This window comes from Equus przewalskii, chromosome 4 (assembly GCF_037783145.1).
Source record: "Equus przewalskii isolate Varuska chromosome 4, EquPr2, whole genome shotgun sequence".
Classification (NCBI taxonomy): domain Eukaryota; kingdom Metazoa; phylum Chordata; class Mammalia; order Perissodactyla; family Equidae; genus Equus; species Equus przewalskii.
The window spans coordinates 92,211,432-92,237,254 of NC_091834.1; the positions used below are offsets into that span (position 1 = coordinate 92,211,432).

A 25,823-nucleotide genomic window follows, 5' to 3' on the forward strand; every position below is an offset into this window, starting at 1 on the left:
TCCAAGATGGCGCCGTGAGTAGTCCTCTTTGTCTCTCGCCCTTCGAGTCTACAATTATTTGGACACTTATCGCTTGACAAAGGATATCCAGACAGCATCTCAGGACGTCTGAGACACCCACGCGACTATACATCGGAAGGCGGACGGACTTTCCTCCGGGAGGATGTGGAAATAGGTGAAAACTCTCCGACCCCGACGGGCAGCCTAGTACCCGCAAGCGGCTTTCTTCCAACGGACGCCCCCAGAGGATCCACACACATCTAGGGCAGGAGCGAGAACACAACAGAGGAGCGACGGTGGAAACAGGTGACCAGAACCCTACTTAAACCCCCCGCAATTACTCCTAAACGCAGAGGGAAACTTTGGAGTTGCACACCTGAGCCCGCGGGGAGAGTCTCTCCCCGCCATTGGCGGGGAGACCCGGCCTGGTGCTCGGGGCGCCCGGAGGGTCCCAGAGAGAGACACGGTGGGCACGGAGGTCTCCCAGCTGCCGTTGCCCGCCCCGTGGGACTAGGGATTGCTGGAGATCTCGGAGAGGACCGGGGCGGGGGATCTTTCAAAGGCGGGTCCGGCGACCCGGTGGGGAAGCGCCGGAGCTCCGCCAGGCAGCAGACAAAACTCTCTGTCTGCCGGTAGCAGAGGGGCCACGCTGAGCATTCAGAGCTCCCGGCAGAGGCCCGGACAGAAGCCCAGAGGGCGGGGCGACCCCCAGCTGCCGTTGCCCGCCCCGTGGGACTAGGGATTGCCGGAGATCTCGGAGAGGACCGGGGCGGGGGAATTTTCAAAGGCCGGATCGGCGACCCGGAGGGGAAGTGCCGGAGCTCCCCCAGGCAGCAGACAAAACTCTCTGTCTGTCGGTAGCAGAGGGGCCACGCTGAGCACTCAGGGCTCCCGGCAGAAGCCCGGACAGAAGCCCAGAGGGCGGGGCGACCCCCAGCTGCCGTTGCCCACCAGGTGAGGCTAGGGATTGCCGGAGATCTCGGAGAGGACTGGGGCTGGAGAGAGTTCCAGAGACCCAGCTTAGTAGCCTAGGGGGAAACCCTACAGGCTCACAGAAGCCTTAGGGAAAGCCTCTGCACAGCACCAGTAGAAGGCACCCAGCCGCCAGCCACAAGGCTGGAAGACCCCAGGGCAAAAGCAGCATAGCTAGGTGTACTAACCACAGACTGTAGAAGATGCCAATAGCTCTCCTGCGACCCATAGAGGACAAGTGAGATTTGGTGGGTGCCGACAGCAACCGAGCGACAAATAAAAGTGATCCCACCCCTGGCCGCTGGAAAAGCCCATAACACCGTTGCAGACCCCAAGGAGAGAGCGCATCTAGGTGGGCAACAACAGTAGGCACCTGCAGTCTGAAGCCCCCCGTGACGGCCCCCACGGCAGAGGAGGGAATCCAAAGGGCCACTGTGGCTACGAAGAGGGGCCCAGGCCCAGTTAGCAACTACGGACAGGGTTCCTGGTTGGTGAAGTATAAACAGCTGCTCCCCCCACCGCAGCAGCTGAAACAAGTGAAAGGAGCAACTAAACTCTATCTCCATGCGGAGGCACAAATCAACATCATCAAGCAATATGAAAAAATACATCAAATCTCCAGAACAGAAAGAAAGTAACAAATACACAGAAAACAATCCCAAAGAAAATGAGATATATAACCTAAATGATGATGACTTCAAAACAGCCATCATTAAAATACTCACTGAGTTAAGAGAGAATTCTGACCGACAACTCAACGAGTTCAGGAGCTATGTCACAAAAGAGTTTGATACGATAAAGAAGAACCAAACAGAAATACTGGAAATGAAGAACACAATAGAGGAGATTAAGAAAAATCTAGATGCTCTGAACAGTAGGGCCGATAATATGGAGGAAAGAATTAGCAATTTGGAAGATGGCAATATAGAATTGTTGCAGGCAGAGGAGGAGAGAGAAGCAAGACTTAAAAGAAATGAAGAAACTCTCCGAGAATTATCAGACACAATTAGGAGATGCAACGTAAGGATTATAGGTATACCAGAGGGAGAAGAGAAGGAGAAAGGGGCAGAAAACCTATTCAAAGAAATAATGGCTGAGAACTTCCCAAATCTGGTGAGGGAGATGGATCTTCAGGTGACAGAAGCCAATAGATCTCCAAACTTTATCAATGCAAGAAGACCAACTCCACGGCATATAGTAGTGAAGCTAGCAAAAGTCAACGACAAGGAGAAAATATTAAGGACAGCCAGGCAAAAGAAACTAACCTACAAAGGAACCCCCATCAGGCTATCAGCAGATTTCTCAGCAGAAACTTTACAGGCTAGAAGAGAGTGGAATGATATATTCAATAATCTGAAGGACAAAAACCTACAGCCGAGAATTCTCTACCCAGCGAAAATATCCTTCAAATACGATGGAGAAATAAAAACTTTCCCAGATAAACAAAAATTAAGGGAGTTCATTGCCACAAAACCTCCTCTTCAGGAAATCCTCAGGAAAACCCTCATTCCTGAAAAATCCAAAAAAGGAAAGGGACTACAAAACCAAGAGCAGAGGAGATAAGTAGAAGGACAACAACAGAGAGTAGCAGCTCTACATCAGAACAGATTAAACCATGGAACGAGAAACAAAGGAAACTGAAGAAAACCGGAAAACAAGACACAAAATGGTAGTGGTAGGCCACCACGTCTCAATAATCACTCTAAATGTAAACGGATTGAACTCCCCAATCAAAAGACACAGAGTGGCAGGATGGATCAAAGAACAAGATCCAACAATATGCTGCCTCCAGGAAACACACCTCAGCCCCAAAGACAAACACAGACTCAGAGTGAAGGGATGGAGAACAATACTCCAAGCTAATAATGAACAAAAGAAAGCAGGTGTCGCTATACTAATATCAGACAAGGTAGATTTCAAAGCAAAACAGATAAAGAAAGACAAAGAGGGACAGTATATAATGATAAAAGGGACTCTCCACCAAGAAGACATAACACTTATAAATATATACGCACCCAACACAGGAGCACCAAAATTTGTAAAGCAACTCTTAATAGAACTAAAAGAAGACATCAACAACAATACAATAATAGTAGGGGACCTCAACACACCATTAACACCAATGGACAGAACATCCAGACAGAAAATCAACAAGGAAATAATAGAATTAAATGAAAAATTAGACCAGATGGACTTAATAGATATATATAGAACACTTCATCCAAAAACAGCAGGTTACACATTCTTCTCAAGTGCACATGGAACATTCTCAAGGATTGACCATATTTTGGGAACCAAAGCAAACATCAATAAATACAAGAGAGTTGAAATAATATCAAGCATCTTTTCTGATCATAACGCTATTAAACTAGAAATCAACTACAAGAAAAAAGCAGAGAAAGGTGCAAAAATGTGGAGACTAAACAACACGCTTCTCAACAAACAATGGATCATTGAAGAAATTAAAGAAGAAATCAAATATTATCTGGAGACAAATGAAAATGAGAACACGACATACCAAATCATTTGGGATGCAGCAAAAGCAGTCCTAAGAGGGAAATTCATCGCAATACAGGCTCACCTCACTAAACAAGAAAAAGCTCACGTAAGCAACCTCAAACGACACCTAACAGAACTAGAAAAAGAAGAACAAACAAGGCCCAGAGTCAGTAGAAGGAGGGAAATAATAAAAATAAGAGCAGAAATAAACGATATTGAAACAAAAAAGACAATAGAAAGGATCAATGAAACAAAGAGTTGGTTCTTCGAAAGAATTAACAAAATTGACAAACCCCTAGCCAGACTCACCAAGAAAAGAAGAGAGAAATCGCAAATTAATAAAATCAGGAATGACAGAGGAGAAATCACAACAGATACCAATGAAATACAAGAGATCATAAGAGAATACTATGAAAAACTATATGCCAACAAATTGAACAACCTGGAAGAAATGGACAAATTCCTAGACTCCTACAATCTCCCCAAACTGAATCAGGAAGAAATGGAGAATCTGAATAGACCAATCACAAGTAAGGAAATAGAAACGGTAATCAAAAACCTCCCCAAAAACAAGAGTCCAGGACCAGACGGCTTCTCTGGAGAATTCTACCAAACATTCAAAGAAGACTTAATACCTATTCTCCTCAAACTGTTCCAGAAAATTGAGAAAGATGGAGAACTCCCTAACACATTCTATGAAGCCAACATCACTCTGATCCCCAAACCTGACAAGGACAACACAAAGAAGGAGAACTACAGGCCGATATCACTGATGAACATAGATGCAAAAATCCTCAACAAAATTTTGGCAAACCGATTACAGCAATACATCAAAAAGATTATACACCATGATCAAGTGGGATTTATACCAGGGACACAGGGATGGTTCAACATCCGCAAGTCAATCAACGTGATACACTACATTAACAAAATGAAAACCAAAAACCACATGATCATCTCAATAGATGCAGAGAAAGCATTCGACAAGATCCAACACCCATTTATGATAAAAACCCTCAGTAAAATGGGTATAGAAGGAAAGTACCTTAACATAATAAAGGCCATATATGATAGACCCACAGCCAACATCATACTCAATGGACAAAAGCTGAAAGCCATCCCTCTGAGGACAGGAACAAGACAAGGGTGCCCACTTTCACCACTCCTATTCAACATAGTTCTGGAGGTGCTGGCCAGAGCAATTCGGCAGGAAAAAGAAATAAAAGGAATCCAAATAGGTAACGAAGAAGTAAAACTCTCGTTGTTTGCAGACGACATGATCTTATACATAGAAAACCCCAAAGAATCCACAGAAAAACTATTAGAAATAATCAACAACTACAGCAAAGTAGCAGGGTATAAAATTAACGTGCATAAATCAGTAGCATTTCTATACACTAACAATAAACTAACAGAAAAAGAACTCAAGAACTCTATCCCATTCACAATAGCAACGAAAAGAATAAAATACCTTGGGATAAACTTAACCAAGGAAGTGAAGGATCTATACAATGAAAACTACAAGACTCTCTTGAAAGAAATAGGCGATGACATAAAGAGATGGAAAGACATCCCTTGCACATGGATCGGAAGAATAAACATAGTTAAAATGTCCATACTACCTAAAGCAATATACAGATTCAATGCTATCCCAATCAGAATCCCAAGAACATTCTTCACAGAAATTGAACAAACAATCCTAAAATTCATATGGGGCAACAAAAGACCGCGAATTGCTAAAGCAATCCTGAGCAAGAAAAACAAAGCCGGCGGAATCACAATCCCCGATTTCAAAACATACTACAAAGCTACAGTGATCAAAACAGCATGGTACTGGTACAAAAACAGGTCCACAGATCAATGGAACAGAATTGAAAGCCCAGAGATAAAACCACACATCTATGGACAGCTAATCTTCGACAAAGGAGCAGAGGGCCTACAATGGAGAAAAGAAAGTCTCTTCAACAAATGGTGCTGGGAAAACTGGACAGCCACATGCAAAAGATTGAAAATTGACCATTCTTTTTCTCCACACACCAAAATAAACTCAAAATGGATCAAAGACCTAAAGATTAGGCCTGAGACAATAAGTCTTTTGGAAGAGAATATAGGCAGTACACTCTTTGACATCAGTTTCAAAAGAATCTTTTCGGACACTGTAACTCCTCAGTTGAGGGAAACAATAGAAAGAATAAACAAATGGGACTTCATCAGACTAAAGAGCTTCTTCAAGGCAAGGGAAAACAGGATTGAAACAAAAAAACAGCTCACTAATTGGGAAAAAATATTTACAAGCCACTTATCCGACAAAGGGTTAATCTCCATAATATACAAAGAACTCACACTGCTTAACAACAAAAAAACAAACAACCCGATCAAAAAATGGGCAGAGGACATGAACAGACATTTCTCAAAAGAAGATATAAATATGGCCAATAGACACATGAAAAGATGTTCATCATCGCTAATCATCAGGGAAATGCAAATCAAAACTACACTAAGATATCACCTTACCCCCGTTAGATTGGCAAAAACATCCAAAACCAAGAACGACAAATGTTGGAGGGGTTGTGGAGAAAGAGGAACCCTCATACACTGTTGGTGGGAATGCAAACTGGTACAGCCACTATGGAAAACAGTATGGAGATTTCTCAAAAAGTTAAAAATAGAAATACCCTATGACCCAGCCATCCCATTACTGGGTATCTATCCTAAGAACCTGATATCAGATATCTCAAGAGTCCGTTGCACCCCTATGTTCATTGCAGCATTATTTACAATAGCCAAGACGTGGAACCAGCCTACATGCCCAGAAACTAATGATTGGATAAAGAAGATGTGGTATATATACACAATGGAATACTACTCAGCCATAAAAAAAGACGAAATTGGCCCATTCACAACAATGTGGATGGACCTCGAGGGTATTATGTTAAGCGAAATAAGTCAGTCAGAGAAAGACGAACTCTATATGACTCCACTCATAGGTGGAAATTAGTATATTGAGAAGGAGATCTGATTGGTGGTTACCAGGGAAAAGGGGGGGTGGGGGGAGGGTACGGAGGGGGAAGTGGTGTACCCACAACATGACTAACAAAAATGTACAACTGAAATCTCACAAGGTTGTAATCTATCATAACATTAATAAAAAAATAAAAAATAAAAAAATAAAAAAAAAAAAAAAAAAAAAAGATATGGCAGAGGGATGGGATGTAGATAATGAAGAAATAGAAGCAGTGAATATAAGATTCTGGTGCAAAGGAGAACGCTGGTTTCAGAGAATAAAGTATTAAAAGAACTTTTTCCCCCAAACTGGGAAGGCCTATAGTGATTAAGAACAGGTTTTTTGAAATCAGATAGACCCAAATTCCAATCCTAGCTTACTAGCTGTGTGGCTTTCAGTGGACTACTTAACCTCCTTAAACATCATCTGCAAAATAGGGAAAGTGATAGTACTGGCTTATTGTAGGTTGCTGTGCAGATTAAGTGATGTGCTGTAATGTAAAGTCCTAAGCTGGTGCACATAGTAAACTCTCCGTAAACATTAGCAGTTATCAAAAGTTTTATAGGCGGAAACAGTCAGATTAATTTTTTTCTTTGTTTTAGTGCTTTCTGTATCTTTTTTAAGACCATTGTTTAAGAAATGACTTCCTAGCCTAAGATCATATTCTCTGATATTAACTTCTAAAAGCCTTATTTTGCCTTTTTCAAATGCAAATTATCTGTAATTATATTATTTTTGAAAGATCTAACTTCTCAATTAAAAGACAAAAATTGGTAAATTAGATTGAAAAGACAAAACTCTAATACGTTTTAAATATAAGGACACAGAAAATTTGAATGTAAGAGGATACATTTCATGCAGAATATTTCTTACATGGTTTCTATCATTGGTGTCATGCTTTTAGGAAGGTCATTTTCACTCTAACATAGATAAGATGACTTTCATCTTCTGTTTATAGATTTTTGGTGGGTTTTTTTGAGGAAGATTAGCCCTGAGCTAACATATGCTGCCAATCCTGCTCTTTTTGCTGAGGAAGACTGGCCCTGATCTGACATCTGTGCCCATCTTCCTGTACTTAATAGGTGGGACGCCTACCACAGCATGGCTTGCCAAGCGGTGCCATGTCTGTACCCGGGATCTGAACCGGTGAAACCCAGGCCACTGAAGCGGAATGTGAGCACTTAACTGCTGCCCCACCAGGCCGGCCCCTATGGTTTTATTTTTTAACAGGTTTATTGAGATATAACTAGCATACCACACAATGCACCCTTTTAAAATATGCAATTTAATCGTTTTTAGTATATTCACAGGTATATGCAATCATCACCACAGTCAATTTTAGAACATTTCCGTTACCTCAAAAAGAAACCCCATACTCCTTAGCTATTAACTGTTATTCCCCCAGCCCCAAGCAACTACTAATCTACTTTCTCTCTAGATTTTCCTATTCTGGATATTTCATCTAAAAGGAATCATATAATATGTGATCATTTATGACTGACTTCTTTTTCTTAGCATAATGTTTATAATGTTTATATGTTGTAGCAAGTATTAGTACTTCATTCATTTTCACGACCAAATAATATTCTATTTTATCTATATATACCACATTTTATTTTTCATTCATCACCTGATGGACATTGGTTGTTTTTACCTTCTGCCTATTACGAATAATGCTGCTATAAACATTTGTGTACATGTTTTTGCACATGTTTTGGACATGTTTTCATTTCTCTTGGGTATAAAACTAGGAGTAGAATTGCTGAGTCATGTGGTAGCTTTATGTTTAATTGAGAACTGCCAAACCATTTTCCAAAGTAGCTGCACCAGTTTACATTACCACCAGCAGCGTATAGGAGTTTTAGCTTCTCTGCGTCCTTGCCAACTGTTGTTATTATCCGACATTTTTATTCTAGCCATCTCAGTGGACATGAAGTGGAATCTCATTGTGGTTTTGAGTTGCGTTTCCCTGGTGGCTAATGATGTTGAAGAGGTTTTTCTTGTGCGGCGAGTGCTGCTTTAAATTCTGTCCCTAGGCATCTCACTTGCGTCACTCTTAGTCCCAGCTAGCCCTGCCTGAGACTGAAACGATCCTCATAATACTGAAAGATTTTGTGTTTTCACTGTTATTTGCTCAAGTGTGTAGTGAAGTTTTCCAGAGACAAAATTGTTTCAAAATAGGTCAAATGCAGTTACAGGTATGCTAATCTAGCTGTCCTCTTTTAAGCCAGACATTAAGGAGATTTGCAAAAATGTAAAACTCTTCTCACTAAATTTTTGTTTTGGTAAATACAGTTTTTTAAAATGAAAAATATTTGTGTTAATGTGTAGTGGGTTTATTTTTGATTAATTGAATACTTAAAAATTTCTGTTTTAATTTTTAATAAATATTGATGGCTATCACCTACATAAACAAAAGCTCTTTGGGATCCTTAATTATCTTTAAGCTTATAAAAGTGATCTTGAGATCAAAAAGCTTGAAAACTGCTGTTCTAACCTGATATTACCCAGCACTTTGGAACTGCTGCTGTGGACAAGAGCAGAGATTAATGAAAGGATTGCTGAGCAGACGTGCATTTATGAGATCAGGTAGAACAAGTTTGTAGTAGTTAGTGAGAACAGTCAAGAATTTAATTATGTATCCAGAAAAGCTTAGCTAACCACTGATAGAAGTAGAAAAAGGAGGAGAGGAGGATTACTCAAAATTATAGATGGGCAAGGTAGGAATAGCAGAAAGAGGAAGTAGGTGAGTCTAGGGTATTAGTGAAGACACTGGAAATGGGTAACCATTTGTTCTAAATGAATTAAGGGGGCAGGAGAATACAGAAGAGATCTGGTAGGTCTAATAAATAATAAAACAGAAGGGAGAAGGTGTTTTAATTGAGTTATGTAAATAAAGTCCAATGCGGCAGGAAGGAAGTACTATGAGAATTCAGGATATAGATGCAATGGTCAGACTGAAGAATCAACCTCAGTTGTTAAAAGTTTAGCTCCCTTATCACTTTTATTCCTGAAAGAAAAGACTGACTCTAGTAGTCTTCAGACTTGGGTTCACCAGTTTCAAACTTGCTTAGTGTAAGGTTCAAGTCACTTAATGTTTATAAGCCTCAATGTTCTCATCTGTAAAATGAGGATAATAATAATTATATTGACTATTTCTTAGTCCTGAAGAACAGATGAAATAGTATGATAAATTCTTTGTAAACTATAAAACACTGTGCAAATATGTGGTGTAAGAACTTTCACTTGTTATCTTCATAAGCCTTTCGTTTTTCAATTTCAGGCAGAACTCAAAAGCTTGATGGACAACGCTTCTTCTTCCTTTGAGTTTGCTAAAGAACTCATCAAGCACAATCTGGTGAATAATAACTTTCCATCTTGACTAACTTGAGTCCTACCCTCCTTTGGTACATCACAGCAGTTAGAAAGATGAATGAAGGGAGATATCTCTACTCAAGTGAACTCCTCCTTGTTGTGGAGGAGAGAAAAGGAGTTTACCATATCAGATCCTTTCCTCAAGGAAATCCTTTTTGGGAGGGTATTTAGAAAGAGGTACAAGGTAGTGTAGATCCAAGCATTCATTTTGTTGGCAAAGCCAAAGGAACATATCCTTGTGGGTTAGAACAAATGGGAAGGATTTTCTGGTAAAAGTAAAACTGGAGCTTGTCTTTGGAATAGGGCTGAGATTTAGAGGGTTCATTCAAGGCAAGGGCATGGAGTTAGAATGAGGGTGACATATGTGACAGGTTGTGAGCAGACTGAGCTTACTAGGACAGAAAGTTTACACTGGGGCATAGTGAAAAGTAAAGTTTTACTTAGTGAAAAAGTAAGGGGGTGATTAGGTTTAGGGCTGGATTATCATGGCCGTTGCTAAAAAATATCCAGATTCAGATTGCTTGATTCTGTTGATCAAGCAATATAGTGGATGCAGAGTAGCTGTTTTCAACTCAGACACTTGGGGACATTGGGCAAATTATTCAATATTTCTGAGTTTCAGATTCCTCATCTAAAAATGGCAATATTAACTACACCTTTTCCTTCTGATTTCTCTATTTCTTTCTTTACCACCAATTCTCCTAGTACACATGCTAAAAACCATAGCTGTCTTAGACTCTCTCCTCTCCTTTATCTCTGATCTCTATTTGGTCACTTTAATCCTATTAATTCTTTCTTGGCAATGTCTTATATTTATTCCATTCCTTCTCTAATTCAGGTTTCCAGCACAGGTATAGTTTTCTTTGGATAGTTTCTATTATGAGCTTCTGCCTCTTTTCACTTCTAATCCAGTTTATGAATTAAAGCCAGGTTAATTTTTGTGGGGAATGGTGTGTTAGTCTGGAAATTAAACTTGGAGAGAGATCAAGACTGGAGAATAGGCTTAGGAGTATTCATAAGAGAAGTGATTGCTGAAGTCCTGACAACTAAATGTGGAAGAACAGGTAAAAACAGAAAAATATGGTTCCAAGAGAGCATCTGTATTTAAGGGGCTGGAAGAAGGAGAATAAGCAAATAAGACAAGAAAGAGCGGGCAAGAAAGAGCACCTAGATAGTGGAATGTCATTTACAACTGCACATTTTAATCACCTGCGAGGTTTTTTACAGTAATGATATATGGACTCCACCCCCCAGAGATTCTTATTTAATGGTTGGGCGAGGGCTCGGCTATCAGTATTTTTCTTAAAAGCTTCCCACGTAGATATAATATACGGCCAGAGTAAAGAAACACTATATGTATATATGACTGGAAGGAGTATATCAGCTAGTAAATAGCAGTATTTGGACAGTGGGATTAAAGAAAGAAGTGAGAATATGGAAATTTTCCTTTTCCCTTTTGTGACACTATAAGTTTTTTTTCCAGTGAACACGTATTATTTATGTAGTTTAAAACAAAACTTGAAAAATATTGAGCAATGTAAAGGGTTATGAGCATTGACTTTTGCAGTCAGACTTGAGGTCAAAGTGAAGCTACACTGTGTACTAGCTTTGTGACTTTGGATAAGTCACTTAACATTGCTGAGTCTCAGTGTTCTCATATGTAGAACAGGAGAAATTATAGTACCTGCCTTATTTTCTCGTGAGGATTAGATGAAGTAATGTGTATAATGTACATTGCACAGTATATAGCATGTAGTAAGCATTTCGTAAACAGGGCTGTTGTTGTCATGCTATGGCCATCAGTGTCAAAACTACAGACACATCATGGAGCAAGAGGACAGAAAAGAATTTTGTTAAAGGGGTTAATTTGTGACTTGTGAGAGTAAGTTTACCAGTGTGGTGAGAGCAGAAGTCAGTTTTCTGGGAGGTTAAGGAGCGAGAGGATGAGAAGAAAGCTGAAGCAGTAAGCCATGTACTTTTCAAGTGCGGCAATGAAAGAAAGAAGAAAAAAGGGCCTGTCCAGAGGGAACAGTGGCACCAAGTGGAAGATTCTCAAGAGAGCAAAAACCCTTGTGTATGTTTAAAGTTGAGAAGTAGGACCAGGACTAATGAAGATAGAATGATTAATTAATGGAGAAACAAGATCCAGATGGAGTTAGAAGTCATGAGATTAAGAAGACAGGTGAAGGATTTAATCTTGGTAAAAGAAGGGAACATCTCAGACAAGGAGAAACCAAACAAGATGACCAAATGGCTATTTTGAGGTAGAAAGAAGAGATTAGGTAGTGTATGCCTGGTAGCCTTGATTTCTGTATATTTCTTCATGAAACAACTTGCTGTGTGCCAGACACTGTGCTAGGTTCTGGGTACTCAGCAGTGTGCAAAACTGTCCTTTTGTGGTTGGTGTTTTTGTTTTAGCTGGGCTGTATGGCATTTATCATCATATGACAACATACTTATATGTTCGCCCATTGAATGTCTCCCCCCACTTGAATGTAGCCTCTATAGTGACAGGGGAGTAACTCGGTCTTGCTTTAACCCCAGTGCTTATTATGGTACCAGGCATATGGTAGGTGCTAGTGAATATTGCTGAATTAGTTAATACTACCTACCACATGCCACACATTTAGCCCACTTTAACTCATTTAATCTTCATAATAATCCTGAAAGGTAGATGTTACTAATACCATTTAGAGATGAGGAAACAGGCTTAGATAGGTTATATAAATTCCTTCATGGAGCTTTGATGTAGAATATGTCTAGAAAAAGTTTCATTAATTACTGAGTACTTTAAGAGTTTTCTGCAGTTCTTATGAAGAGAAAGGGAAATGTATGCAATAGGGCTATGCCTTTATTCTGTTTCTTATACTTCTTATAGCTTAGATAATGGCTTTCTTTCTGTGAGGTTAAGGTCATGTATATAGAGAGAGCTTCAAAAATATCCATCCTTTTAAAGATTTTATTTTTCCTTTTTTTCCCCAAAGCCCCCCAGTACATAGTTGTATATTTTAGTTGTAGGTCCTTCTTGTTGTGGCATGTGGGACGCCGCCTCAGCATGGCCTGATGAGCGGTGCCATGTCCGCACCCAGGATCCGAACTGGCAAAACCCTGGGCCGCCAAAGCGGAGCACACGAACTTAACCACTTGGCCATGGGGCCGGCCCCTATCCATCCTTTTAAAGAGTAACTGAGTGCCTAGTTGTAAGTGGCAGCTCCTTAAACATTTCCAGCAGTGAATATATTCATACTTGTTGCCATGATGACAGGGTTTCTCCATCTCTAGGTTGTTTTCCGAGGAGGTGAAGGGGCTTTGCAGGTTTTGCCCCCACTGGTTGATGTCATTCCTGAAGCTAGGCTGAACTTGGTGATTTACTACCTTCGTCAAGGTAAGAAAAACTGTCTTGGTCTTGCTTGTAACGAGAAATTTTTAGAACAATTATTCTCTAATTGAACTATTTTATTAACTTTTAAAATCCATAGTACTTCCAAAAATATATTTGCAACAGCTTCATAGGATGGAACAAATTTATTGGTGCTTATTTCTTTTGCCTTTTCTCTTTATCCTCTCTTTCCTTTTCTGTTGCTTCCAACCTTCTCCCTCATTCTGTTTTTCTTTTTTCCTCCTGTTTTTCTTTCTTGTTCTCTACCCATTTTTATTTCAGTTGTTCCATTGTTTTTCCTTCCCCTCCCTTGTAGGTCTTTCTTTTTCTAGCGTCCCCCTGTGTATAATGTACATCCACATTTTCTTGTCTTTTTTCTGTATCATTAACTGTATTTTATTTGCTCTAATTGTCTGCTTTTCTGTTTCTTTGTACCTTTGGCTTCTTATGAGAAATATTATGATTCAAAGAGAATGTGATATTTGTTGCCGCTAAGTAAGGTTAAAATCGTTAGACACATGCCTGAAGCAGTCTTTTATCTAAGAGTTATGAGTACAGTGCAGTAGCTACCACACATTGGTGGTGGCACTCTGTCACGGACCTCAGACTAACAGTGTGGGCCTTTAAACTAACCAGACAACATATTCCTCATCGAGGAAAATGTGTTTATTAAAATAAGAACACGAACTTGCAAACAGTTCCCTCTATTTGATATACAAGCACAAAGAAATATGCTTTTGGACAAGAATTAAAGAAACATATTTTATAAATTAATTTTTATTATACAAATTTTCAAACATAAACAGAAGTAAATAGTATGAACACCCAAAAATTCATCCCAGATTCAGCAGTCTGCAGGATATTGCCAGTCTTTTTTCATCTATCCTCCCTCTCCCTTTTTGTTGCTGAAATTTTTTTTTTTGTGGAAGATCAGCCCTGAGCTAACATCTGCTGACAATTCTCCTCTTTTTGCTGAGGAAGACTGGCTCTAAGCTAACATCCGTGCCCATCTTCCTCCACTTTACATGTGGGATGCCTGCCACAGCATGGCTTGCCAAGTGGTGCCGTGTCCACACCTGGGATCCAAACTGGTTAACTCCGGGCTGCTGAAGTGGAACATGCAAACTTAACTGCTGTGCTACCGGGCCAGCCCCATGTTGCTGAGATGTTTTAAAGCAAATTCCAGACTTTGTCATTTCACTCCTACATAATTAATATATATCTCTTTAAAAAAATTTTTTTTCTTATATAATTATAATGTCATTAGTATATAATACTTAGTCCATAGTCTTAGCTTGAACATTTTTTTAGGTGCTTCATGGCTTCATATGGGCTTCTTACAGATATTTGTTTATCTTTAGGATAACTACTCGGCATTGAACTTGATGGAGAGTTAGAGGACAGATAAAAGAAATTATAGTTCCCATGAATGTTTGAGTACTGAAGGATCTTATCTTTTGGGGGACTGTTTTAGAAGAGTTTACTGGAATACAGACTAGTATAGTTACTTATTTCTTATATTTCAGATGATGTACAAGAAGCTTATAACTTAATTAAAGATCTGGAACCTACTACTCCTCAGGTAATTGAGAATGTGTCACATTTTTACTAACCAAGTTCTGTTGAAAGCACAATTTCAGAAAGGTGGCTGGAAGGCACGTTAGATAAGATTCCTGCTTGTAGAATCTCACGAAAGACCATACGTATTGATCTAGGAATATTATGTGAGACTTTGGATATGAGAATGAATATTCTAGACTTTTTCCTGTTTTAAACTCCCTTATGTGTGATCATTTCCTCAAAAGGGTTGAGGTTTGAAAATACTGTAATCTAGAATTCTGTTGAAACTTATCTCACTGGTGTATTTGTCTGCAACTTGTCTTTCTCCCTGGCTAGATCGTTAGCTCCTTGCAGTCAGGGAACAGTCTATAGTGTATCTCCAACGCTGTGTACAGTAAGCACACAGTAGGCATTCCACTTACTGAATCAAAGACTGGCTGAGAAATGTCTCCAGACCTCATGAAATCTAAACAGGTATATTTCACAAGTGTGTTAAAAGCTTCAGCATCTTTTGTAGTGTTCCTTTTATGAGCCCTCAAATAAAAATAGCACCCACATAAAAACTGATAAAGCTGCTAAGGAGGGTATCTATTAAAGAATAGAACCAAGTCTGAAAGAGATACAGGTGAGGCCCCAGGACTCCAAAAGAGAGAATACCTTTCAAATGCAAATCAGAGGAGGAAAAGGATCACTAGCAAAGGAAGGTTATTATATCGTTGGAAAGGGAAAATAATATATATGGTGTGGTCACAGAGAATGGCAGTGGCTGACAGGTGATAAAAATTATTACAAAAACATTTTATTGTTAAGTTTTTCCATTGAATTAAAATAAAGCTTAACTCCTGGAAGTTTCCACTGAGTTTTTCTGCTTAAGATTGAGAATTTACAAATATGATGAATTCTGTTACTTGGACACTTTCCTGGAAACCAAATGGAAGTCTTCTAATTCTTTCATTCAAGACAGAGGTAGGACAGAGAAAAGCGGCTCTGGGTAGCGTTTGATAATAAACTATTGAGTGGAGGCAAATAATTAATTTGAAAGATTTCTCATAGCTCCATATTCCTTTTAAATTAATTAGTGTTATTCCATGTTTCCAGGAGTATATCCTCAAAGGAGTGGTCAATGCAGCCCTAGGCCAGGAAATGGGTTCGGTGAGTATGAAATTGCTGGTAATCTATAGTTTGCCAAGTTGTAGCGTGCGGAAAAGATCAAAAGAAATGTCAGAGTTCAACCAGAAATAAGCTTACAAATAGGCTCTTCTGCGTTTCCTTTCTCCATGTCACCAATTCGGATTCCACTGTAGAAAGAGTTCTGTATTATTTAAAGACAAAAAAACAGAAAACTTTAGCCCTGAGAATTGCTGCTTTGCTTTAAAAAAGCCCAAATTTTTAAAAATTATTTTATTGAGGTCATAATGGTTTATAACATTGTCTAATTTCAGATGTACATTATTATTTATCTGTTTCTGTATCGACTGCCTCGTACTCACCACCAATAGCCTGATTATCGGTCACCGTATATATGTGCTCCTTTACGCCTTTTGCCCACCCACAATCCCCTTCCCCTCTGGTAACCACTAATCTGTTCTTTTTATCCATGTGTTTGTTTGTCTTTCACATATGAGTGAAATCATGTTTGTCTTTCTCTATCTGGCTTATTTCACTTAACATCGTACCCTAAGGGTCCATTCCTGTTGTTGCAAATGGGACGATTTTGTCTTTTTTTATGGTGGAGTAGTATTCCATTGTATATATATATTCCACATCTTCTTTATCCATTCATCAGTTGATGGGCACTTGGGTTGCTTCCACGTCTTGGCTATTGTGAAGAAGGCTGCAAGGAACATAGGGCTGCATAAATCTCTTTGGATCATTAGTTCAAGTTCTTTGGATAAATACCTGGTAGTGGGATAGCTAGATCGTATAGTTTTTCTATTTTTAACTTTTGGAGAAATCTCCATACTCTTTTCTGTAGTGGCTGCACCAGTTTGCATTCCCACCAGCAATGTTTGAGGGTTCCCTTTTATCCACATCCTCTCCAACATTTGTGGTGTTTTGTCTTAGTAATGATAGCCATTCTGACAGGTATGAGGTGATATCTCGTATTTTTGATTTGTGTTTCCCTAATACTGATGTTGAACATCTTTTCATGTGCCTGTTGGCCATCTATATATCTTCTTTGGAAAAGTGTCTGTTCATATCTTTTGCCCATTTTTTGATCCGGTTGTGTGGTTTTTTGTTGTTGAGTTATATGGGTTCTTTATATATTTTAAAAATTAACCCCTTGTCAGATATATGATTTGCAAATATTTTCTCCCAGTTGGTGAGTTGTCTTTTCATTTTGTTCATGGTTCCCTTTGCCTCGTAGAAGCTCTTTAGTCTGTTGTAGTCCCATTTGTTAATTTTTCTTTTGTTCCATATGCCTGAGTAGATATGGCATTCGAAATGAGGCTGCTAAGACCTGTGTCAAAGAGCATACTGCCTATATTTTCTTCTAGCAGTTTTATGGTTTCAGGTCTTACATTCAAGACTTTGATCCATTTTGAGTTAATTTTTGTGTATGGTGTAACATAATGGTCTACTTTCATTCTTTTGCATGTGGCTGTCCAGTTTTCCCAGCACCATTTGTGAAGAGACTTTCCTTTCTCTGTTGTATGTTCTCACCTCCTTTGTCAAAAATTAGCTGTCTGTAGATGTGTGGTTTTATTTCTGGGCTTTCAGTTCTGTTCCATTGATCCATGTGTCTGCTTTTGTACTAGTACCATGCTGTTTTGATTACTATAGCTTTGTAGTATATTTTGAAGTCAGGGATTGTTATGCCTCCAGCTTTGTTCGTTCTTCTCAGGATTGCTTTAGCTATTCCAGGTCTTTTGTTGTTCCATATAAATTTTAGCATTCTTTGTTCTGTTTCCATGAAGGATGTCACTGGGATTCTGATTGGGATTGTACTGAATCTGTAGATTGCTTTAGGTAATGTAGACATTTTAGTTATATTTATTCTTCCAATCCATGACCATGGAATATCTATTTCTTTATGTCATCTTCGATTTCTTTCAATAATGTCTTATAGTTTTTATTGTATAGGTCTTTCACCTCCTTGGTTAAGTTTCTTCCTAGATATTTTATTCTTTTTGTTGCGATTATAAATGGGATTGTATTCTTGAGTTCTCTTTCTGCTAGTTCATTATTAGTGTATAGAAATGCAATTGATTTTTCTAAGTTCATTTTGTACCCTGCAACTTTGCTGTAGTTGTTGATTATTTCTAATAGTTTTCTGGTGGATTATTTAGGGTTAAAAAAGCCCAATTTTTTTTTATTTTTAAAGATTGGCACCTGAGCTGACATCTGTTGCCAATTTTCATTTTTTTCTTTCTTCTTCTTCTTCCCAAAGCCCCCCAGTACATAGTTGTATATTCTAGTTGTGAGTACCTATGGTTGTGCTATGTGAGACGCCACTTCAGCATGGCTTGATGAGTGGTGCCATGTCTGCGCCCAGGATCCAAACAGGAGAAACCCTGGGCTGCTGAAGCCACGTGTGTGAACCCAACCACTTGGCCACAGGGCTGGCCCCAAAGCCCAATTTTTAAACAGTGTTTATATCTAATAACAACAACAACAAATCATTGCACAGCTTCATTCTTATTTTCAGTGAGTTTTTTTTAACTACCTCCAAGCTATAATTTTGGCATCTGTAAAATGGGGATAATTGTTTCTCTGGGGAAGCTTTTTATAAACACCAAAAGACTATCTAATATTAAGCTCTTATTCATCTTAATATGGCATATTAAGTTCTTTTTGAAACAAAGTGGGATATAAATAAATCTTTTTATGTCTAGCTCACTCCACAGTGCCTCATATAGTAGATAGGCAGTAAATAGTTATTGAATAAATGAATGAGTTTATTTAATAAATACTCTTTGTTATAACCATAGCTCCTCCCAGAAGGTCTGATATATGATAGAAGAGCAATAAATATTTGTTATATGAATGAATGAGTAAATGAATGAGTTCATTTAATGAAGATACTTTTAGGGTAGAATTTGGGGATTGGATTTTTTTTCTTCTTTTCTATCTAACCCTGAATAGGTTTTATCTCATTTTCAAGTTATCATTTTCCAGCTGCTTATGCTAATAAGAACTAGTATTGTTTAGGGAAGAATTTAGAACAAGAGTATATGTTAAATCCTGACAAATATGTTAAAACCATAAAGTGTAATACAAGTAAATATTTTCAGCTTATTCTTCCGTGTCGACTCTGTTTTGTTTTCAGAGGGACCACGTGAAAATTGCCCAGCAGTTCTTCCAGTTGGTGGGAGGATCAGCTAGTGAATGTGGTGCGTCTGCAGTCTGCACTTAGGAGCGCAATTCCTCGTTGGAGCGGGTCGTGTATTGACTGGGGAAGTTTAGGTCTCTCCAGGGATACGTCTGTTAAGCTTCCCGTTATGAAGCAGGAAGTCAGACACAGGAGAGAATCAACGTCTCAGCTAAAGTGGGATGAGAGAGTCTATAAATAGAGGAGAATACGTGTGTTCTTTAGTTCATGAGAGATTTAAAAATTTGATTCTGTTTTTTATTTGAAATCTTAATTTGTATTGATTTTTTAAGAGCTCTTTATGTATTAAACTTTTTTCATGTTGTAGATATTTTTTTCAGTGTGTCATTTGCCTTTAACTTTGCCTACAGTATTTTTTCCATATAAAAATATTTAAATCTTGTTTAATTATGTTTATCTTTTCTATAATGATCTTACATGGGTATCAAGCTTACAAAGTGCTTTCTTACCTCCGTAGTTATGTAATATTCATCTATCCCATCAGTAGTTTTGTGGATTCATTTTTATTATTAAAGTATTGATTTCAGCAGTCAAGATTCAGTGTAAGATTTGAGAAAGGGCTATGAAAAGGGCTGCTGCTTGGCGAGTATGAACCACTATGGCTGTTTCTACCAGTTGTCTGTGGTCAGCAGTCTATTCTGATGAACAGTGTTCATGCTGAACTAGTTGTTAAATATTTTTATCACCCCTGGATATTCATTTTCTTTCAAATGTTTCACCAAAACCATTTCCTGAATAATATTTCCTTTCCCCATTTCATTCATCCGTACAACAAATATTTATTGAGGGGTTGGGGATACAGGAGTAAACAAAACAAACCTCCCACGTGCAGCATAGACTCTAGTAGGACAGACTATAACCATAATTCACAAATAGATTATATAGTATATCTGACTGTGAGAAAAAATTGAACAGGGTGAGGAGGATGGGGAGTGCCAGTGACAAACGTGAGGAGTTATACTAATCCTCTGCTACCTTAACTAGGAATCTGAGGGGCCAGCCTGGTTGTACAGCAGTTAAGTTCGCAGCTTCTGCTTCAGTGGTCCAGGGGTCACCAGTTCAGATCCCTGGTGCAGACATGGCACCACTTCTCAAGCCATGCTGTGGCAGGCGTCCCACATATAAAGTAGAGGAAGATAGGCACGGATGTTAGCTCAGGGCTAATCTTCCTCAAAAAAAAAGAAAGAATAGTAATCTGATATCAGACAAAAAGTTGGTCAGGATCAGGATCAGATGATTCTATGGCAAATTATTTCTACATTTGAGATTGGAAGTGCTAGGTTGTCTGAGACAAATGATGATGGAAACTAAGCCATGTTTGTTGAGTGTGCAGGTGTTGAAGTTGGTTGAGAGAATCAAAGCCCTGGAAAATGGTCTGGGGAATCTGTAGCCTGTGGGGCACGTGTTCATTTTGGACTCTGGGAGTTAACCCCAATATTATTGGTCATTCTCAAGTACTGTGCCCTCTGTTATGCTGAGGTTTTGTCCACTGAACAAAATCTATAGTTTTAAGAATCTGGAAAGATGCCTTGGAACACATTCCTAACTCTAAATTATAAAATAACTCAAATTTCAGCTAAAGAGAACTTTTAGTTTCTTGAATACACCTGGTTTCTTTTCCCATTCCATTTCAGATACAATACCAGGGAGGCAGTGCATGGCTTCCTGTTTCTTCCTGCTGAAGCAATTTGATGATGTCTTGATTTACCTCAACTCGTTCAAGGTCAGTAGAGAATTTTGTAGATAACTTTGTATACAAAATACTATAGATAATGTGTCAGAGATAAGATGCTCTTACAGATGGCCCTTTTATTATGGTAGTATTAGTGGCATCAGCTAATTCCTTAAAATTATTTTTGTGTTTGATATAACTGATGTTTTTATATTTTATATGTTAATGCTTAATGAGACTTGTTCTTGGGATGTTTTTCAGAGTTACTTCTATAATGATGACATCTTTAACTTTAATTATGCCCAAGCCAAAGCTGCAACAGGCAATACTAGTGAGGGTGAAGAGGTGGGTACCTGCTTGTGAAGGCATTTGAATGAGTCTATCTAAAAACATTATCTCACTAAAATAAAATGTTCAAGGGTAAAAGATTATTAAAAGTTCCTTTCTTAGGTTACATTAAAAAGTACAATGTGAATAGACATATATATTTGATAACCATATTAATGTTTTCCCTTTTTGGTAAATTTTATAAAAGCATAAAGTACATGGACAAGGTGTACAAATCAAAAAGTACAGCTTGATGAATTTTTTAAGTGAACATACCCAAATAATCAGTACCCAGCTCATGAAACAGAATATTATTAGAACCCTAGAAACGCCCCCATCTCCTTCTTGAGTCAGTCCCTTTCCCCCAAGGCTAACCACTGTCTTGACTTCTAACTCATAGATTGATTTGTCTGAATTATTCAAAATAATTCAATTGAATCATCCAATTCAATTTTGTTATTATTCAACAAATTATTCAAGTTCCAAGTATTTTCTAGTTTCCATTATGATTTATTCTTTGACTGTGGGTTATTTTGAAATGTGTTTCATGATTTTCAAATATGTGTGTTATCCTTTCAATGTTAGTTTATTTTGATTTCTAACTTGATTGTATTGTGGCCATGGAAGGTGGTTGGTGTAACACCAGTCCTTGGGAATTTGAGACTTGCTTTATTGCCTGGTAGCATGGTCATAAGTTCTTGAAGAGAATATATATTGTACAGTTGTTAATTATTCTGTTCAAATCTTCTGTATCCTTACCAACCTTTTGTCAGCTTGTGATATCAATAACTGAGAGAAGTATGTTAAAGTCACAATTTTGTCCTTTACTTTTCTTAGCAGTCTATATAGAATTTGGTCATCTATAAGGCTACGTTAATCATTAATCTAAGGCAAGCTGATACGGATATTTTTACTGCAAAAGTATCTTCATGTTTATTCCCTTTCTTTCCTCTTCTTGCAGGTTTTCCTTTTAATCCAAAGTGAGAAGATGAAAAATGACTACATTTACCTCAGTTGGTTAGCTCGGTGCTGTGAGTCTTCTTTTAAATGTTATAAAGGAATCCTCTTTTTCTTCTCTGTTGCGTAATCTTCTGGATAGAAATTACATTGAGTGTTTTCTTTTCTTTTTTTAAAGATTTTATTTTTCTCCCAAAGCCCCCTGGTACATAGTTGTGTATTTTTAGTTGTGGGTCCTTCTAGTTGTGGCATGTGGGATGCCGCCTCAGTATGGCCCGTCGAGCAGTGCCATGTCCATGCCCAGGATCCGAACTGGCGAAACCCCTGTGCCACTGAAGCAGAGCACCCAAACTCAACCACTCGGCCACGGGGCCGGCCCCAACTGTTTTCTAATTTTGTTTTGTAGAATGAGTAAACGCTGAAATTAAGCGTCAGTAAGGGTGGCCATGTTATGTGTGTTATATGAGTTTACCCTGTAATTAGTTCTGCCACACAACATGGACCTAGCATGAACAGACGTGAAAGATGCTGGGTTCTTCCTTTAGCTCTGTTAAAATTTCCATATTCTCGGTTTACAGTGTTTTTTGTTAAATGATATTGTTATGCTAATTTTACCTTTTCACTATGGTTGCAGGCCTGAAAAGTGGTAAAATGTCAAAAAAATAATTTTTGTATATTATAGCCTATCGACTCTGTCTGTCTCTTCAATATCTTTTCTTGCTCCTTTTTTTCACTTGGATTTAAAATGTTCACTGAGTTTTTGAAGTCAGGATAATTTTAGCAATCAGGTATTCTAAATGAGGCTGAAACTATATGAACAGGAATCATTGAATGATAGGTGACTTTTAAGCAGATGTGCAAAGTGGTAGCTACTGGAAATCAACCTAATCTAAAAAGACATAATTATGTGAATCCTAACTTAAACATTTTAAGTGTGGTAGAGTTCTGATGGGGAACCAGCTTAATGCCAACTTTACAAGCTTTCCATGTAAGAGCTGTTTACCATTAGTTTGTATATTTAGAACATAGAACCAAATCCATAGAATAGCAAGATGCAGAAGTATGTTTCTTTATATTTATAAATCTTTGGGTTTTTTTGTAGATATCATAAATAAGAAACCAAGATTAGCCTGGGAACTTTATCTCAAGATGGAAACCTCTGGCGAGTCCTTTAGCCTCTTACAGCTCATTGCTAACGACTGCTACAAGGTGAGTCTGAGTGAGACCTAAAGTCAAAATTGAAGATCAGTATCCTATTGCTGCATTGACTAAATACTGAGGAAAAGTGTCCAAGAGATTAAATGGCTATTAGTGAGAGGAATTGCATAGTGATATCATCCCTTTTATGAGTGAACTGAATTCAGAGATAGCATTTCAGGGTTTTATATATAAAACATGTATACATATAAATGAAATATGAAATAATGATTCAGAGAGGAGGTTTTAGATTTCTAAAGGCTGTGAATCTTTAGATTACCATTCAGGTAGAGATATTCATCTGGTAGTTGGAAGTTTGGTTCTGAATCTCAAAAAAGATGTTCTCTGACATATAGAGACATAGATTTGGAGAAATCATCACCATTTCAATAGTAATTGAAGTCCTGGAAAACAGTGAGATTACCCAAGTAAGGAAGTAAAGTGAGAGGAGTAGAGAGTTGCAGAGCCAGCCCTGATGGCCTGTTAAAGTTTGGGATGCTCCGCTTTGGTGGCCTGGGTTCCGTTCCTCGGCGCAGAACCACATGACTCATCTGCCAGTAGCCATGCTGTGGTGGTGACTCACATAAAAGAACTAGAAGGACTTACAACTAGAATATACAACTATGTACGGGGGCTTTGGAGAGGGGAAAAAAAGAGTTGCAAACTAAACCTTGGAGAATACTACAGTACAATACTGCGCACATTCTGCTTTGGTGGCCCGGGGTTCACCAGTTCGGATCCCAGGTGTGGACATAGCCCCCCTTGGCAAGCCATGCTGTGGTAGGCGACCCACATATAAAGTAAAGGAAGATGGGCACAGATGTTAGCTCAGGGCCATTCTTCCTCAGAAAAAAGAGGAGGATTGGCAGCAGTTAGCTCAGGGCTAAACTTCCTCAGAAAAAAAAAAAGTAGCCTCAAATTCCAAAAATGCCTATTTTTAGAGTATTTCTTCCTGTCCAAAAGATGGGAAAATGTCAGGTAAAGAGAGTCTAGTGATGGCCAGCTCTGGCGGCCTAGTGGTTAAGTTCAGCGTGCTCCACTTTGGCAGCCCCAGTTTGGTTCCCAGGTGTGGACCTACAGCACTCATCTATCAGTGGCCATGCTGTGATGGCTGCTCATATATAAAATAGAGGAAGATTGGCAACAGATGTTAGTTCAGGTGAATCTTCCTCAGCAAAAAAAAGAAAGAGAGAGAATGTAGCGTTAAATTAATCAGTAATAGCTCATTTCAAAGTGAATCATTATAAAAATGAAGTGAATCACCGTCCATGGAAAAGGTTTTAAAACATATGAAACTTGAAAATGTTTAACATGACTTGGTGGATGACAATGATGTTAGTGAGTTTGGGGAGGCAGAGGGAAAGAAAACATTAAGAGACAGGAATTTAGTTCAGTTTTAGGTGTATTAAATCTGAAGTGTGTTTGAGGCTCCCAGACAGAAATATTACATGTGGGAACTTATCACGTGAGCCTGGAGCTCAGTTGTTGATGTGAGAGGTCGGGATTAGAGATGTGGTTTTAGAAGTCAACAGTAGTTACTGGTGGTGGTGGTGGTGGTAGTAGTAGTAGTGGTAGCAGCAGTAGTACCAGCAGAGTATGGGAGAGAATGAGATTAACCAGTGAATGGGGTGTGGAGCCATGTGGAACACTAGTATTTAAGGGATGGAAATAGAAAGAAGAATCAGTGAAAGAGACAGAGAATGAAGATGAACAGAAAGGACAGGAAAGAACCAGGAGAGAGGAAAAAAAGTGCTTTTCATTACTCTTTTCTTGTTTCTGTTTTATCAAACGCCAAGGAAGGAGAATGTCAAATCTGCAACTAGATGGAATTGCATGGGGCTTGAGAAAACAGTAGATAGAGAAGAAAATCATATTGGAAAGCAGATCCAGTGAGTGTAATGTAGAGCACAGTCTTAAAAAATTTGATGATGAGTATAAGGAGAAAAATGTGCTGCTAACTTAAAGGGAAAACAAGGTTAGGGATTTTTTGGTAGGGATTTATTTTTGCAAGTGGAGAGAGAGGTTTTTTCTTTTAGAATAGGGAATAAGAGTGTATCTTTAGGCAGAGGAAAAGGAGCCACTGACCAAGGAGATTAAAGATCCAAGAGAGTAGGAGCATTTTTTGATGGAATAAGGTGCTAAAGGAGATGAGCCAAGGATGGGGTAAGATCAAAGGAAGATAATGACCTTGAAAAACAGTTTGGCATTGCCTAGTGTCTCTGGTCCCACGACCACACGCTAGTTTGGTGATTCACTGGGAGGACTCATATGACTCAACGTAAAGTTATACTCACGGCTAAGGTTTATTGTAATATGGAGAAAGCAAGAAAAAGATACGTATAGACAAAGACTAGAGAGGTCAAGCATAGACTTTCTTGTCTTCCCTCTGTGCAGATTGCACAGTCATGACTTTCTCTAGCTGCAAACTGCAGACACATGTACGATGTCCTGTGCAGGAAAAACAGAAAAGACAAATAGGAAAAAATGGCAGAATTAAGTCCTAACATAGCAATAATTGCATTAAATGTAAATGGTCTAAATACACCAA

The 25,823-nt window shown here is 38.7% G+C and overlaps 1 protein-coding gene across 3 annotated transcripts in view; it reads left to right on the plus strand.

Moving 5' to 3' along the window:
- IFT56 (intraflagellar transport 56) overlaps nt 1-25,823 on the plus strand; it is a 72,871-nt gene that overhangs the window by 39,162 nt on the left and 7,886 nt on the right. For 2 of the 3 annotated variants that reach the window (XM_070617892.1, XM_070617890.1), the window contains exons 8-16: nt 9,759-9,833; nt 13,133-13,235; nt 14,756-14,811; nt 15,888-15,941; nt 19,060-19,123; nt 20,757-20,845; nt 21,056-21,139; nt 22,083-22,152; nt 23,181-23,287. In XM_070617892.1, coding sequence (XP_070473993.1) covers nt 9,759-9,833; nt 13,133-13,235; nt 14,756-14,811; nt 15,888-15,941; nt 19,060-19,123; nt 20,757-20,845; nt 21,056-21,139; nt 22,083-22,152; nt 23,181-23,287 — 702 coding nt within the window. The remainder of the gene's footprint in view (nt 1-9,758; nt 9,834-13,132; nt 13,236-14,755; nt 14,812-15,887; nt 15,942-19,059; nt 19,124-20,756; nt 20,846-21,055; nt 21,140-22,082; nt 22,153-23,180; nt 23,288-25,823) is intronic. The other variant, XM_070617893.1, reaches the window with a different exon arrangement.